This window comes from Loxodonta africana, chromosome 10 (assembly GCF_030014295.1).
Source record: "Loxodonta africana isolate mLoxAfr1 chromosome 10, mLoxAfr1.hap2, whole genome shotgun sequence".
Lineage (NCBI taxonomy): Eukaryota > Metazoa > Chordata > Mammalia > Proboscidea > Elephantidae > Loxodonta > Loxodonta africana.
In genome coordinates this window covers 108,558,301-108,572,919 of record NC_087351.1, presented here as the reverse complement: position 1 = coordinate 108,572,919, position 14,619 = coordinate 108,558,301, and the positions used below count along the sequence as shown (strand labels likewise).

General features: G+C 51.7%; 1 protein-coding gene across 9 annotated transcripts in view; it reads left to right on the top strand.

The window, feature by feature from the left end:
- Window positions 1-14,619, top strand: part of SYNE3 (spectrin repeat containing nuclear envelope family member 3) — a 108,480-nt gene that overhangs the window by 89,698 nt on the left and 4,163 nt on the right. For 6 of the 9 annotated variants that reach the window (XM_023546540.2, XM_064292918.1, XM_064292917.1 and 3 more), the window contains 6 exons: window positions 1,568-1,729; window positions 1,883-2,055; window positions 2,494-2,623; window positions 4,362-4,520; window positions 5,351-5,500; window positions 6,978-7,016. In XM_023546540.2, the coding sequence (XP_023402308.1) occupies window positions 1,568-1,729; window positions 1,883-2,055; window positions 2,494-2,623; window positions 4,362-4,520; window positions 5,351-5,500; window positions 6,978-7,016 (813 nt within the window). Of the gene's footprint in view, window positions 1-1,567; window positions 1,730-1,882; window positions 2,056-2,493; window positions 2,624-4,063; window positions 4,320-4,361; window positions 4,521-5,350; window positions 5,501-6,977; window positions 7,017-14,619 lie in introns of those variants that run through there. The other 3 variants (XM_064292920.1, XM_064292922.1, XM_064292923.1) reach the window with 3 other exon arrangements.

Genomic DNA, 14,619 nt, shown 5'->3' with positions numbered 1-14,619 from the left:
AGAGTGGGAACTGGCTCTTGAGTTAGCTTCCTAACTGGCCCGAGGACACATTGAAATGCAGACTCCAGCCCCACCCCAGACACTAACTCAGATGGAGTTCTTGGTCTGCATTTGTAGCAAGAGCTGCAGAGGAGTTCAGAGCCGGTTCCCGGACAAATGCGCTGCGAGAGAGAACTCTTAGCCTAAGGCAGTGATCCCACCTGAGCAGACCTGCAGGGCCCTATTTTAATGACAGATATTTCTAACACGCCCCCCTTACAATCCTGAAATTCATAGGTAATATATTACCCACCCAATTGATTTAAAAATTAATAGAATGCCCTTTCTGTAATAGAAAGGGGAAGTAAAAAAAAAATAATGTCTTCTAAGACAATGTCCTTCAATATGTGAGTGCTGGAAGGTGCTCCCATTACGGAACATAATGAGGCGGTCGGAACGTCCCTTTACGTGACAGCCATAAATGCCGAATCAAGTGACACAGCTGGCATCGTGTCTAGTGATGCAATTTTCCGAAATGTGGACAACCCATGGGAAGTTCCAATCGGACCATAACAGTCTCCCTTTGGTTTACACGGTAGATGTGTTCCTGGAGAAGGCAGCGTGTTTATTAAACCTCAGTGAGGGCGTGATAACTGGAGCGAGGTTCTAGGCTCGGGTCATGACAGGCAGGTTTTCGCCTTTGTGGAATATTCAATAGGACAGGAGAGTCTCGTGGAGCGTGGGGTAGCTCTGCACTGTGAGACGGCCCTGTTCAGCAAGATGGAAACACCGTACACTCTCTCTGTATCTGCTGGACTCACCCCACCCTGTCGTTATCAGGACAACCAAAAACACCTCTGTGAGCTTCCAGAAAATGCGGCACCACCTGCAGCTGCCCATTGGTCTAAGTGACGCGTATGGTCTGGGTGAATTCACACAGTTCCTTTTAATAAAGTAGCCACTGATAGTGACTAGGTTGAGCCTTGGGGAGTAGAGAAATTGGAAACATGGCGTCTGCCCTTCGGGGCTGACAGAAGCCCACAGAAGCAGCATAAGTCAGCTTTAATGCCCTCATCCAAATGATCAGCACCTACTATGTGCCCGGCACTTTGCATGCATTTAACCCTTACCAGACCTCTGGGTTAGCAGTCAGGTGCAATGACCATTTACAGCACCCAGGGACAGGTTTCTTTTTGTTGTGTGAGTCAGTGCCAACTCATAGCGACACCAGGTGACAGAGCTGGACTACTTACTCCTTAGGGTTTCCTAGGCTGTAATGTTTCAGAAAGCAGATCACCAGGTCTTTCTCCCCCAAAGCCACTGGTAGGTTCGAACTGTCAACTTTTCAGTTAATAGCCAAGCACTTAACCATTGAGCCACCAGGGCTCCTTAGGGACAAGTTTCGAGGCATTGGAAACCGTGGTTGATCTTTCTAGGGTGAATGCCTTATGTGGGTGCAGAAGGGAGAACCAGCCTGTGTTCCCGTCGGGCGGGGAGCCCTGGGGGCTGCCTCATCCTGGGGCCCCAGTGGGTCTGGGGTGGTGTCCAAGGTCTGCTTCAGCCAGCTTCCGCCCTCCCTGTGCTTCAGGACCTCGTGGAGCAGAGCCGGCGGAGCGTGCAAGAGCACTGTGCCTTCAGCCATGAGCTACTGGAGCTGCGGCAGTGGGTCTCCGTGCTCACCCAGAAGCTGGAGGCCCACCTGGGCGACACAGGCCCGTGGGAGGCTGAGGCCCGAGAGGCAGAGGTTGAGGTAAGCTGGCTTTCACCACAGAGATGCCAATTCTGTCTCCCACACCCCAAAAAGCAGTCTTGAGAGGCCAAAACCCTGGCTCTTGGGAGCCTCACTCTGTGTGTGTGTGTGTGTGCGTGTGTGCACGTGTGTGTGTACATGTGTCTCCTTCAGAGGTTGGTGGCAGAACTCCCTGAGAAGGAGGTCCAGCTGCCCCTGGTAGAAGCCCACGGCTGCCTGGTGATGGAGAAGTCTTCTCCCGAGGGGGCTGCTGTGGTCCAGGAGCAGCTGGGGGAGCTGGCCGAGTCGTGGCGGGCCCTGAAGCTGCTGGAGGAACGTCTGCTGAGGTGAGCAGCCTTGTGCTCCCAGGTCTTGTCTGAACAATGCCCCTTTCTAAGGGGGAGAGCTGAGTCGGGGTTCAGAGAGCAAAGGGCTGGGTTTTGCTGAGGGCCAGGCACGGTGCCAGGCCCCTGGACATCTCCACCTTCTCCTGGTCAGCCATCCTAGCAGGAACAATAGGAGCTGGGATACATCCGTGGTTTGAGGGTTAACCCCTCGCCCATTCTGGCTTGAGCCTCAGTTTCCCCACCTCCATCACTGGATACATGCACCTTCATGGCAGGGTAACATGGGTCCTAAGTCAGACATTGGACAAGAACCTGCCCTGGGAACAAAGTCTGAAATTCCCGAAGGCTAGGCACCCCGTGATTCACCCGTTCTGTACTTCTGGGACTGGCGAACCTCAGCGTGTCACCATGTTGACTGGGTTGAGTTTGCCTCCTCAGCCTCATCAGAAACTGGAAGCTGCAGAGGACAGAAGTGGACTCAGGCAAGAAAGTGGTGTTTACCAACAACATCCCAAAGTCAGGGTTTCTCATCAACCCTCTGCACCCCATTCCTAGGCGTCGGCTCCAGGTGAGTCCACCCAGTGGGGCTTCAGGGGGAGGACAGTGCTACATCCAGTGACACAAGAGTCTCCAGCCAAGCCCCCTTCCTGCCCAGGGCCATGTGCTTAGCTCGCAGGATGTGGCCCAGGCCCCATGTCGGGTGAGCCTGCCCCTGCTGTGGCCGAGGGGCACTCACAGAGGGTCCCAGGTGCTGCAGAGCCGGCCCAGCTGGGAGGGTCCTGGGCAGCCTTTAGTGAGCACTGGAGACGCCCCTGCCAGGGTTGAAAGCTTCCTCTGGCACCAAGTTAGAAACCAAAACCACACAAGATGGTGTGTGTGTCTGTCTGTCTGTCTGTCTGTCTGTCTGTCTGTCTGTCTGTCTGTCTGTGTGCACATGTGTGTATGTGTACCATAAGTTGTGTTTTGTAAAAAGAAATAACCTGAATATAGTGCATCCTCCGTCACCATCCCACGCCGACTGCCTTTACAGTCACGAGGCCTGTCGAAAATAAAATCATTCCTTGTTCCCCAAACATCACACAATACTTAACTCTCACATTCGTTCTTCCATTCACACATCCAAAAACTTTCATTGAGTGTTATCATGTTCCAGAGTCCCTGGGTGGTACAGAAGGTTAACACACTCAGCTGCATGCTTGGAGGTTTGAGTCCACCCAGAGGTGCCTTAGAAGAAAGGCCTGGCAATCTACTTCCAAAAAAATCAGCCATTGAAAACCCTATGGAGCACAGCTCTATTCTGACACACGTGGGGTCAACAAGAGTCAGAGTTGACTCGGTAACTGGCTTTGGGACTGTATTTTGAGGACTGGGCTTGGAGCTATGGCACAGCTGTGAATAAGACAGAGACACTTCTGACCCTGCTAGCACTTAGGACCCAGCACTGAGCTTTTCAGACTTCATTGTACGCCAGGGTCTTGTTAACATGCAGATTCTGACTCAGTGGTTCCGGACAGGGCCTGAGAATCTGCATTCCTGCCCAGCTCCAGGTGATACTCGTGTTGCTGGGCCTTAAATCACTTTGAAGAGCTGGGAAGTGGGAAGCACGGGCAATTGAACAGAGGTTTGCAAACGTGTGTGAGTGTCGGCAGAAAGGCCCGATGCTGTGGGAGTCTGCGGCAGGGTGGCTGGGACCCAGTTAGAGGGCAGAGAAACCCTACCAAGAGAAAGGACACTCAGCCAAATCTCCAGGCTAAAAGAGTGAGCCAAAGAAGCAGAGGGAGGAGTTTTCTGTACAGAGGAGACAGTGCGTGCAAAGGCCCTGGGGCAGAGAAGGTGCCAGTGCGAGGAGCCCAGAGGCATCTGTCGGGCTGGAGCTTAGGGAATGGGGCCACCAGCTCAGCTGCTGAGGCCGGCAGAAATGGCACCTAAGGCTCTCGGGCCCCGTTGGGGAGGTGTAAGAAGCCACCAAGTCAAAGGGAGGGCTTAGCTGACTGGACTTGCGTTTTAGACAGCTCATTCTGGCCACAGAAGCCTGGAGGGGGACAAGAGTGGCAGAAGGGTGGCCACTGGTGTAGCCGTCCTGGTGAGGGACGATGGTGGATTCCCCCAGAGGACCAGGGAGGTGAGCTCAGGAACGCCCTGGCTCTGAGTGGGCTTGTGCTATAGAGCTGCGTTCCCCACCCTACCAGGCCTCTCCCACTACCTTTTGGCCATCCTATCCTTATCCCGGCTCCTCGGCCTCAGTGCACCCCCCAGCACACGTGGCCAGTAGGCTGCTTCCATCAGGACTTCCATCATTCCTGCAGGGAAACCAGCTCCGGGAAGAAGACGGCCACAAAGATTTCTCTCAGCTCCTGAAGGACTTTGAGCAGTGGCTGCAGGTCGAAAATTCCAAGTTGGTTAGAATCATCGCCATGAGAATTGCCACAGCCAAGGACGTGAGGGCCAGGGCCATGAAGCTGCAGGTGTGTTCCCAAAGAAGGGCCCCTTGGCCATGGGCTTTGCACTCTAAATGTGTTTGCCACCAGGGACATCTTCAAAACAAGACCGCACTCATAGCTTGTGAGCTATTCTCACATGTATGTAAATCATGGTTTTCAGCTTTTGGGGTTCAAATATTTTAAGAGAACTTTTCCTGGCACTCATTCATTCATTCAACCCACTTCTGTATCCCCCAGGTTGGAAAATATCACCTCTAATCACTTGGCTCCTGTGTCAGTTAGCTGTTGCTGGGTAACAAACCACCCCAACACTTTGTGGCTTAAAACAACTGTTAACTGAAGTTGTGATTCTGAAGGCTGGCCATCTAGGTTGAACTCAGCCGGGCGGGACTTCTTGGCTCCCTTGCATGTCCGCTGTCAGTTGTCAGTCAGCTGGTGGCTCTGTTTCTGGAGATTGGCTGGCTGTCGGTGATGAGAATGACTGGGCCCCACGGATCTGTCCTCCAGCAGGACAGCCAGGCTTGTTCTCTCAGCACAGGCAGGGTCTAAGAAAGCAAAGAACTTCTGTGTTAGCTCCTGGAACACTTGGTCCTAGGAAGTCAGAGTCGGAAGTGACCATGGAAGTCAGCAGTCCGGGTGCCCCCTTCTTGCAGGAGTCCATCCTGGAACATTCTGGAGAGGAGGTGCCCAGCCTTGGCTTGCATTGGCATGGATGGGATTGTCACTGTGAGGCTCTGCCTGACCCTTCCAGTGTGCCTTTATCTCTGGTGAAGTTTGATTGGTCGCTTCTTATCAGCCAGGAGGGACCATCAGGGCCATTTGGAAGGTGTACCATGGTGCTGCCTTTTCCCCAGGAGCTGGAGGCTCGGGTACCAGAAGGACAGCATCTCTTTGAGAACCTCCTTCATCTCGGGCCGGCAAGGGGGACCTCAGATGAGCTGGAGGACCTGCGCTACCAGTGGATGCTGTACAAGTCCAAGCTCAAGGACTCCAGCCAGCTGCTGGTAGGTGCTAATGATGGCCACATCCCAGCTCCCTGGGGAAGGTACCATGTCTGGATCCAAGCTCACCTGGGGAGACAGGGTTTGCCAACACTCCACTCTCCCTATTCCTGCTGAGGTGACCCTTTATGGCCTGAGGCCCCTGGCTTGTACAATATCATTTAGCCATCTTAGCCTAAGGGCCCCAGGTGATGCAAACAGTTTGTATTCGACCAGAAACCTAAACGCTGGCGGTTCGAACCCACCCAGTGGCACTGCAAAAGAAAAGCTTGGCGACCTGCTTCCATAAAGATTACAGCCAAGAAAACCCTATGGGGCAGTTCTACTCGGTAACACGTGGAGTCCCCATGAGTCAGAATTGACTCGACAGCAGCAGGTTTGGTTTGGTTTTAGACACCCCATGAGATTGGAACCCCAGTAATGACCACCATAATCATCAAAACGGAGGTTTCAGGGGCTTAGTGCCTACTAGGCTGAGAGCTTGGTGTGCATTATTCTAGCTCAGTCCTTACAGCACCCTCTGCCAGAGTATTTCCAGTCCCCAGAGGGGGAAGTGAGACTTCCAGCTGTTAAGTAACTCACCCCGGTCACACAGTTAGTATGTGGCAGAGCTGGCGTTAAAACACCTCCCTTGTGTCCTAGGCACGATGGAGGAGTGTACTGGCCTGGGGATCAGGAGAACTGGGCTAGCTGCACTCTGCCATGAATTTGCTTTGTGAGTTTGAGCAAGCCCTTCTCCTTCTGGGCCTCAGTGTCTCCTCACACTAAATAAAAATAGCTAAAATAATAATAATAGACAAATTTTATTGACCTTTTATTAGGTACCAAGTCTTCATTAAAAAAAACCAAACCCAGGGCCGTCGAGCTGATTCTGACTCATAGCGACCCTATAGGACAGAGTAGAACTGCCCCATAGGGTTTCCAAGGAGCGGCTGGTAGATTTGAACCACTGATCTTCTGGCTAGCAGCCAAGGTCTTAACCACTGCGCCACCAGGGCTCTAAGTCTTCATAAAAGCCCTCTTTAAAGGAGACACTACTATCGTTCCCTGTTAACAGATGAGGAAATTGAGGCACAGGGACTATGTTTTGTAAGTCCAAGGAAGGGGTAAGTGAGGTGGCCTCCCAGGGCACTGTCAGCTCCTCAGGCCCCAGATGCCCAGCTTCTGTGCCCAGGCTCTCCTGGCCCCATAACAGCTGAGCTGGCCACTAGATGTCAGCGCAGACCCAGCCAGGCCCGCGGGGCCCCCAGCCGCCGGGGCTGAGGCCTTCCCAGACAGAATCCCCCTTGGGCCCAAAGTGTGTTACAAAGCTCATTAAATCGAATCACCTGCTGGCTCAGCCTGTCCAGATGACCAGAAGTTTTAGAGAAACACTCCCCTGACAAAATGAATATTCCATTACAGCCTCCGTTGGGATTTAAGTTTCACTCACTTAATTTTTTTTTTTTTTTCCTTTTCCTCTCCTTCCCTAAAATAACAGACACAGAGTTCTCCTGGGGAGCTGACTGGATTCCGAAAGGTACGCTGTCTGCCATCTGCTCCACACAGCTAGAGGGCAGGGTGCCTGGAGAGGTGGTGGGCCTGTGAGGCTGCAGGCCTCGGGGGCTTTCTGGAAGGTTCCATCAAGTCTGAGGAGTATTTATGGTCAACGCCGGATCATGGCAACCTTATATACAACAGAACAAAATGTTGCCTGGTCCAGTGTCATCCTCACAATCACCAGCATGCTCAAGTCCACTGTTGTCACTATTGTGCCAGTCCATCTCTCTGAGGGTCTCCCTTGCCCTTATTGACCCTCTGCTTCACCAAACATGATGTCCGCCTCAGGCAATTGATCTTTCCCGATGTTGTGTCCAAAGCAAGCAAGTAGAACAGTGTTCTGTAATGAGCCATAAGGTTTTCATTGGCTAAGTAGATTGCCAGGCCTTTCTTCCTAGTCTTCCTTTTTCTGGAAGCGCCACTGAAACTTGTCCATCATAGGTGACCCTACTGATATTTGAAATACCATCAACAGAGCTTCCAGCATCATGACAACATACAAGCCACCACAGTACAACAAACTCACGGATGGATGCTCGGTGGTAGAGGGGGAAACCTGGTATTTATCACCCAAAACCAGGACACTTTGGGGACAGAACGAGGATCTATTAATAATTACAGCATGAGAACAGGTATAAACCAGATTTGTCCCAGGAGAACTGGACCGTGTGGCCACCCTAGTGACAGAGGGACATGCAGGGCTCCATAGGGGACAAAAGAGGAAGGGGTAGATGAATGCTACTTATTGACCGTCCACTGCGTGCCAGCAACTATGCTAAATTGGGGTGACTGCAGGTTGTTTAACCCTCCCGTGAACACGCTGAAGGCATTATTATCTCTGTGAGAACACCAGGAACAGGAAAGTGCGAACTGACTTGCTCGATGAAGGCACCCAGCTCGGGTGTGCATTCTGGCCTGTGGTAGACACACCCCTTGGAGCTGCTGAGCCCTCAAGCAGCACTCACACCCTCAGAGCTGGGCACTTGCCCCACTGACATTGACTGAGTCCTTGCCAAGTCTGGAATGGCTTTGGGGGCTTGAAGGGGTGGGTTATAGATGTTAGGTGCCGTTGAGTCAGTTCCGACTCATAGCGACCCTGTGTACTACAGAACAAAACACTGCCCGGTCCTGCACCATGCTCATATCGTTTTTATGCTTGACCCCATTGTTGCACCCACTCTGTCAATCCATCTCATTGAGGGTCTTCCTCTTTCTCACTGACCCTCTCTACTTTACGAGGCATGATGTCCTTCTCCAGGGACTGATCCCTTCTGATAACGGGTTGCAGATAGAAGAGGTAAACAATATACCTGCTGGGCTCTTGGGGACCTCACAGTCTGGCAGATGGAGCAGGGCACAGAAAGAAGACAGTGCACTGGCAGCTGGTAAGTGAGGCAGGACTCAGCAGGAGTGGGAGCGGCGCTCAGCTCACCTTGATGGACACTGAGGGAAGACTTCCCAGAAGATTCCTGAGCTTCAGGTGTAAATAGTTGGGGTGGGAGTGAGGAGAGGGCCTCCCGAGCAGGAGGACAAGCTTGTGCAAAGGCATGGCAGGGCAACATCATGGGGTCCACTGAAGACGTTGAAAGATTACAGCGTGGGTGAGACACAGAGCGCGAGATGTGGCTACCAGAGGACCCAAGCCATGAAGTTTGGACTTAGTGCTTTCCATCCTTTTCACGTCATGGCGCATGTAGAAAACGATCATTCCACAAGTGCCGTGGGGGAGAAGGTTTAAACTGCTCACGGTCCCTGTCCTGGCTGTCCCAGCCCCGTGGCTGTCCTGCAGCCTGATGGCACCAATAGCGGCACACCCCTAACCTCTACTAGTTGGGAGGCTGTGCTGTAAGCCAGAGCGTCTCCAACTTGGGTGTGCCTCAGAATCACCTGGAAGGCTTGTTAAAGCAGATTGATTGTCCTTGTCTGCAGAGCTTCTGGTCTAGTAGGTCTCGGTGGGGCTCAAGGGTTTGCAGTTCTGGTAAGTGCCCAGGTGCTGCTGATGCCGCTGGTCCGGGGACCACACTTTGAGAATCGCTGCTTCAGCCTGTCGGTTCGAATTCAGCCTCTATCACTAGTGTGCGTGCCTTTTGGCAAGTCACTTAACCTCAGTTTCCCAAGGAATAACATGGGGGTCAGCTGGTGGCAGGCAAAGTTCCTGCTGTACTGATGGGCACACAGTAGGGCTCAGTTGCCATGTCAGTGAGGACCCAGTAGAGTTCTGCAGACACTATCCCAGCTCCACTGTCTGAGAGCAAAGGAAGTCCTCCCCTTGGTCTGAGTCTCCTGTTGTTTCTGCTGGTTGGGTGTGCACATGCGCGTGTGTGGGTGTGCGCACATGTACACGTATATACACACACCCACAGGACTGACAGGTAGAAAATAGGTGCTGTCTTTAAAGGCTGTAGCCCTGCCAACTTCAAACCCTCCCATATGTTATTTTTAGTCCAAAGGGAAGAAAAAATTCTGCCCCAGAGCTAATTATTTATGAGCAGTGGGTTCTACCCAGGTTTTTCCCTCTCTCTTTGTGCACCAAGTCATTGAAAGCTCCAGCTACGTCAACGGCTTCAGCCAGCTTGTTTATACAAACAGAATAATTAAGATTTATTAAACTTGCAGCTGCCTACGCACTTGCCAGCTTGGTGACACTCCATGTGATTTCCCGAGGCACAGACACGGGAAATGTTGCAGTTGAGCTGGGAGTAGACCCGATTCCTGCACTGGCCCCTCGAGGTGGTGTGGTTCTCCGAGACAAACTTTTAATTTCAGAAGAGGTTTGCAAATCCTTCTGTTTGTCTAGGTGACTGGCGGCAGGGCCAGCTGCTGGTTTGCAGGAGCAGAGAACACACACCTCTCGTGCCCTGCCGGGGTGGTTGGGGGCAGATCCAGATGTGGGGTGACCTAAGGGTGGCATTTTATTTAATTGACCAGATTTCATAGACTTTAAGACCCTTGTTTTTTCACAATTTCACATCTGTGGGATTGGGGCGTCTTATTAAAACCAGTGGTTGTCGAGTTAGTTCTGACCCACGGAGACCCCCACGTGTCAGAAGGGAACGGCCCCATAGGGTTTTCATGCCTTTGACCTTTCGGAAGCAGATTATCAGGGCTTTCTTCCAAGGTGCCTCTGGGTGGACTTGAACCTCTAACCTTTTGGTGAGCAGCCAAGCACTTAAGCCTAGTTATTTCAGAGAATTTGGGAGGCTTCTCTTCATCAGCCAGGTCACAACCAACCTGACCCCTCTTTAAAGGCAAGTCTCTGCTTGAGGGTTTCCTGTTTTGTTTTCCTTCACAGCCCACGTTAGTGTGTACATGTAGACGGCCCGCTGACCTCATCATATCCCCCACTCCCAATCGAATCCGGGTCCCCATCTCAGAAGATGTCACTGACCACCAGGTTTCCCAGTCTGGATGCCTCTGGGTCATCCTAGACGCTCGCTGACTTTGGTCCCAGCCCTGGGCTCAGAGGCTGGCCGTGGTGAGATCTCAGATGAGGAAGGATGAGGAAGGCAGGGAAAGGCAAGGGGCAGGGGAGAGGAGAGGAGTGGAGGAGAGCGGAGGGGGAAGGAGGAGGGGAGCCTTATGCCTACATATCTGCTCCTGAAGGAGCCTCCATCTTTGCTTGAATCATGACACAATCTCCCTCACTCCGAGCATTACATCCAGAGGAACAGCCCACCAGCTACCTAAACTACTTCCAAAGGCCAGCTCCGAGGGTCTCGCCTCCCTCTTCCAAACCCACCCAGGCTTCTGGAAAAATACAGCTCTGTAGTGGGACCATCCCATGCACAGCTGTCCCAGGGAAGAGACAAAATGGACTCAGCCCCACCCAGCCACAGCCATCCTGTCCCTGGTTGGGAACCATGCAGAACCTCTCAGCCCTCGCGGGAGATGAGCCCTGGGCTGGAACTCAGGGCTCCTGGCACCAGAACTCAGAGAACAAGCAAGCCCGGTCTTAGTGGGCAGGACCCAGCCTGGGGACCGCAGTCACCCCGAGGACTTGTTGAAGCTGTCTCAGAAATGTGGTGGCCCCAGATCCACACCCTTCTGGGGACTCGAAGAAACATGGAGGAAGCCAGCTGGCATGTGGCTTAGCACAGGTAATCAAAGTGCCTCCAGAGGACCAAACAAATGGCTGAGTTGGAGTTTCCTGAGGCACATTAGGACTGCCCATCATTACTGCCAGCAAAACCCCATCCTGCCAGGCTGTACAGCGCCCCCGTGAGCTCTGGGTGCCGCCGAACGCATCTTTGTGGTAGAAGAATGAGGTCCAAGCTGGCCAGCTCCCAGGAGGGACCCATGAGTGGTAATGGGGTCTGTTTTCCACAGTGGGACCGGCCACGGCAGACCCAGGCATACAACAGAGCCCAGGGTGTCTCTGGGGCTGTTCTGGTTGCCGTTTCCTGTGAGAAATGCTGTGTGGGGAAGAGCCTGGGCTTTGGAGCGATGATGGGGGTTTGAATCCTGCTTGTCTACTTACAGGAGCCCTGGTGGCACAGTGTTTAAGCACTCAGCTGCTAACTGAAAGATTGGCGGTTCAAACCCACCAGCAGCTCTGTGGGAGAAAGATGTGGCAGTCTGCTTCCATAAAGATGCCCTGGAAACCCTATGGGGCAGTTCTACTCTGTCCTACGGGGTCGCTATGAGTCTAAATCAACCTGACAGCACACAACAACAAAACAACAAATGGGCATAAGGAACCCTACCTCACCGAGCTCTTGAAGGGGTTCCAGAAGCCCATGAGTGGAGAGCCAAGCTCGGGGCCTTGGTGGCCATATGTGGTGTGTCCATGATGAGTATAGCTCAGATGTCATGGGTGAACCATCAGGACCCGTGAGAACAGTTCACAGACATCAGTCAGCAAGTGTCTCCATGGTCACCTCATAGGGACCAAGGGAGGAGCAGATGGCCAAGTGCACAGGAAAGGAAGGAGCCCTGGTCCCTTTTATTCATTATTTTATTCACTTGCCAAATAGTTATCGAATGCTGCTGGGGACACAGCTATGAACAAAACCAACATGCTCCCTGCCGCAGGAGTCAAGGGGAACACATACCCTAACCAGTCATCCGAAGGAAAGATATCAGTTGCTATGAGAATGTGTAATTGGGACTTTTTTGGGTTTCAAGCCCAGGGAAGCTCTCCCTGAGGAATCAACTCATGAGTTGAGATTAGAAGGATCAGGAAGAGCCAACCAGGTAGATTAGGGAAAGGAGAAAATGAGTATTCTGGGCAGAGGGACAGCCTGTGCAAAGGCCCTGTGGTAGGAGGAAGTGAGGTCCCTCAAGGAGCTCAGACATAGCATTTGAGGAGGGCATGCTTTCCTCTCCAATGGGGCTGCAAGGTGTATGGTGCCTGATCTCTGACGTCCTTTCTCTGGGTGTTGGGGGGAGGGAGCTCTGTGGGGCTTGTAGGAGCTGCCTGTGTCCCAGCTTCCATCAGGCAGAAGAGGAAGGAAATGGACGTTTATTGAGCACCTACTATGCACGTTAAACAACATGTACTACCTCACTTATTCTTATGACCTTGGTAGGCAGATGTAATTTTCCTCTTTTTTTCAACAGGTGAAGGAACTGAGGCTTACAGAGGCTAAGTCACTCTTGTCTTAGGTCACACAGCTAGGGGGTGGTTGAGCCAGGATTAGAACCCAGGGCTCCAAACCTTTTTTTTTTTTTTTTAAACCACATCCCATTTCATCAATGGCAGATTAGGTCTCATGTACTGTCTTGATATACTCATCTCATCTGAACTCCACGGAAGCCTGGAGTCTCAGATTCATGCTTGACCTAGAAGGACTCTTGGTCTAAGCCTCTATCAAGCATTTACTTCCCCTACTCAATGTCTCCTGCTTCCTCCCCACCGTCTCCTATACTCATCGACCCTCAGCTTCCGTACCCCAAAGGATGGGGAGCTTCTCACCTCCTGAGGGAGCCTCTTTGGATATTCTAACTTGGTGGGGAAACTGAGGCACAGAGAGGCTCCTGGATCTGGGAAGAGCTGAGATTGTCAACTTCCTTGTGGGGTTCTTAGAAGGTAGCTCATGCCCCTTCTTGTGTGTAGCTGTGTGTGTGTGTTTTAAGCACTTGAGAGTCATATTAAAATGTGTCTTATTTTAAAGAGTGTTTTAGAATTCGGGTCCCTCAGAGTGACGAGAAGAAGTAAGCTCTGACCGAACAGTCACTAGACAGGCAGCAGGAGTCCTTTAAAGAAGACCATCCCTTGTAAGATTTGTAAGCGGAAACACATTTTGAACCTTCGGAGATGTTCTTCCCAAAGGATCATGGCCAAGGCATAACCCCTCACTTAAATAAGCAAAGTGTTGGCTTTGGGAATGGAGGAGCAAACAGAAATAGGATACTCGTAAACAAACCTCTGACTTGGGAGACCATTAATAACAGGTTTTTAGTTGTGGTATAAACCCCAGGCTGGGGGTAGGCATGTTGTCTCTCCCTGTCTCTCCCAGGTTGGGTCAGAGATTTGGAATCAGCAAAGTCAACAATAAATGTCAGGAGTCAAGTTAGAGGCCCCACAGACTTGAGTCGAGCAGAGTGGGCAGGCAGGAGGCTCACAGCAGCTGGATCTGACTGAGCCCAAGCAGTGGTCGGATGAGACAGCCCACCCCCAGGGAACTCGGGCTCACTTGGCTGCTAGAACAATGATCACCCTCCTGAAGTCACTGGTGACATCTGCAGCCAGCAGTGCTTATCCATCGTGTGGGCTATAGGAAGCCTGCTTTTACACGATCAGTGTCTAAGACTTTGGTGAGTGAGAAAGTTTGAGGCTGGAGGCACAGTGTAGAGTGTTGATCTGGAGCAGATAGTTGAGGCAGGAGAGTGGATGAGATGGCTCAGACATAAGGTGTTGAGAGAAGTGCTAGGTCAGGACCTCCCAGGAACATTTGCAGTTAGCAATGCTTCTTCATCACCATCATCATCATCACCATCATCTCTACCATTGTCTCCATCATCACCCATCATCACCATCATTATCACCCATCATCATCACCATCATCACCTGTCATCATCCATCATCACCCATCATCACCATCATCATCAGCATCATCACCCATCATCACCATCATCATCACCCATCATCACCATCATCATCACCCATCATCACCATCATCATCACCCATCATCCTCATCATCATCACCCACCATCACCATCATCATCACCCATCATCACCATCATCATCACCCATCATCACCATCATCATCACCCACCATCACCGTCATCACCCATCATCACCATCATTATCACCCATCATCACCATCATCCATCACCATCATCATCCATCATCATCATCACCCATCATCACCATCATCATCCCCATCATCATCATCACCCATCACCATCATCATCATCACCATCATCATCACCATCATCACCATTATCATCCCCATCATCATCATTACTGTCATCATCATCACTGGACTGTGGCTTTTGGTGCCCTGGAGGGTGAATCTTTGGTTCTTCAAAAAGCCAACAGATAGATGGGTCCTACAATAATAGTACCACTAATAAGAGCTGGAGCCCTGGTGGTGCAGTGGTTAAATGCTACAACTAACCAAAAGGTCAGCAGTTTCAA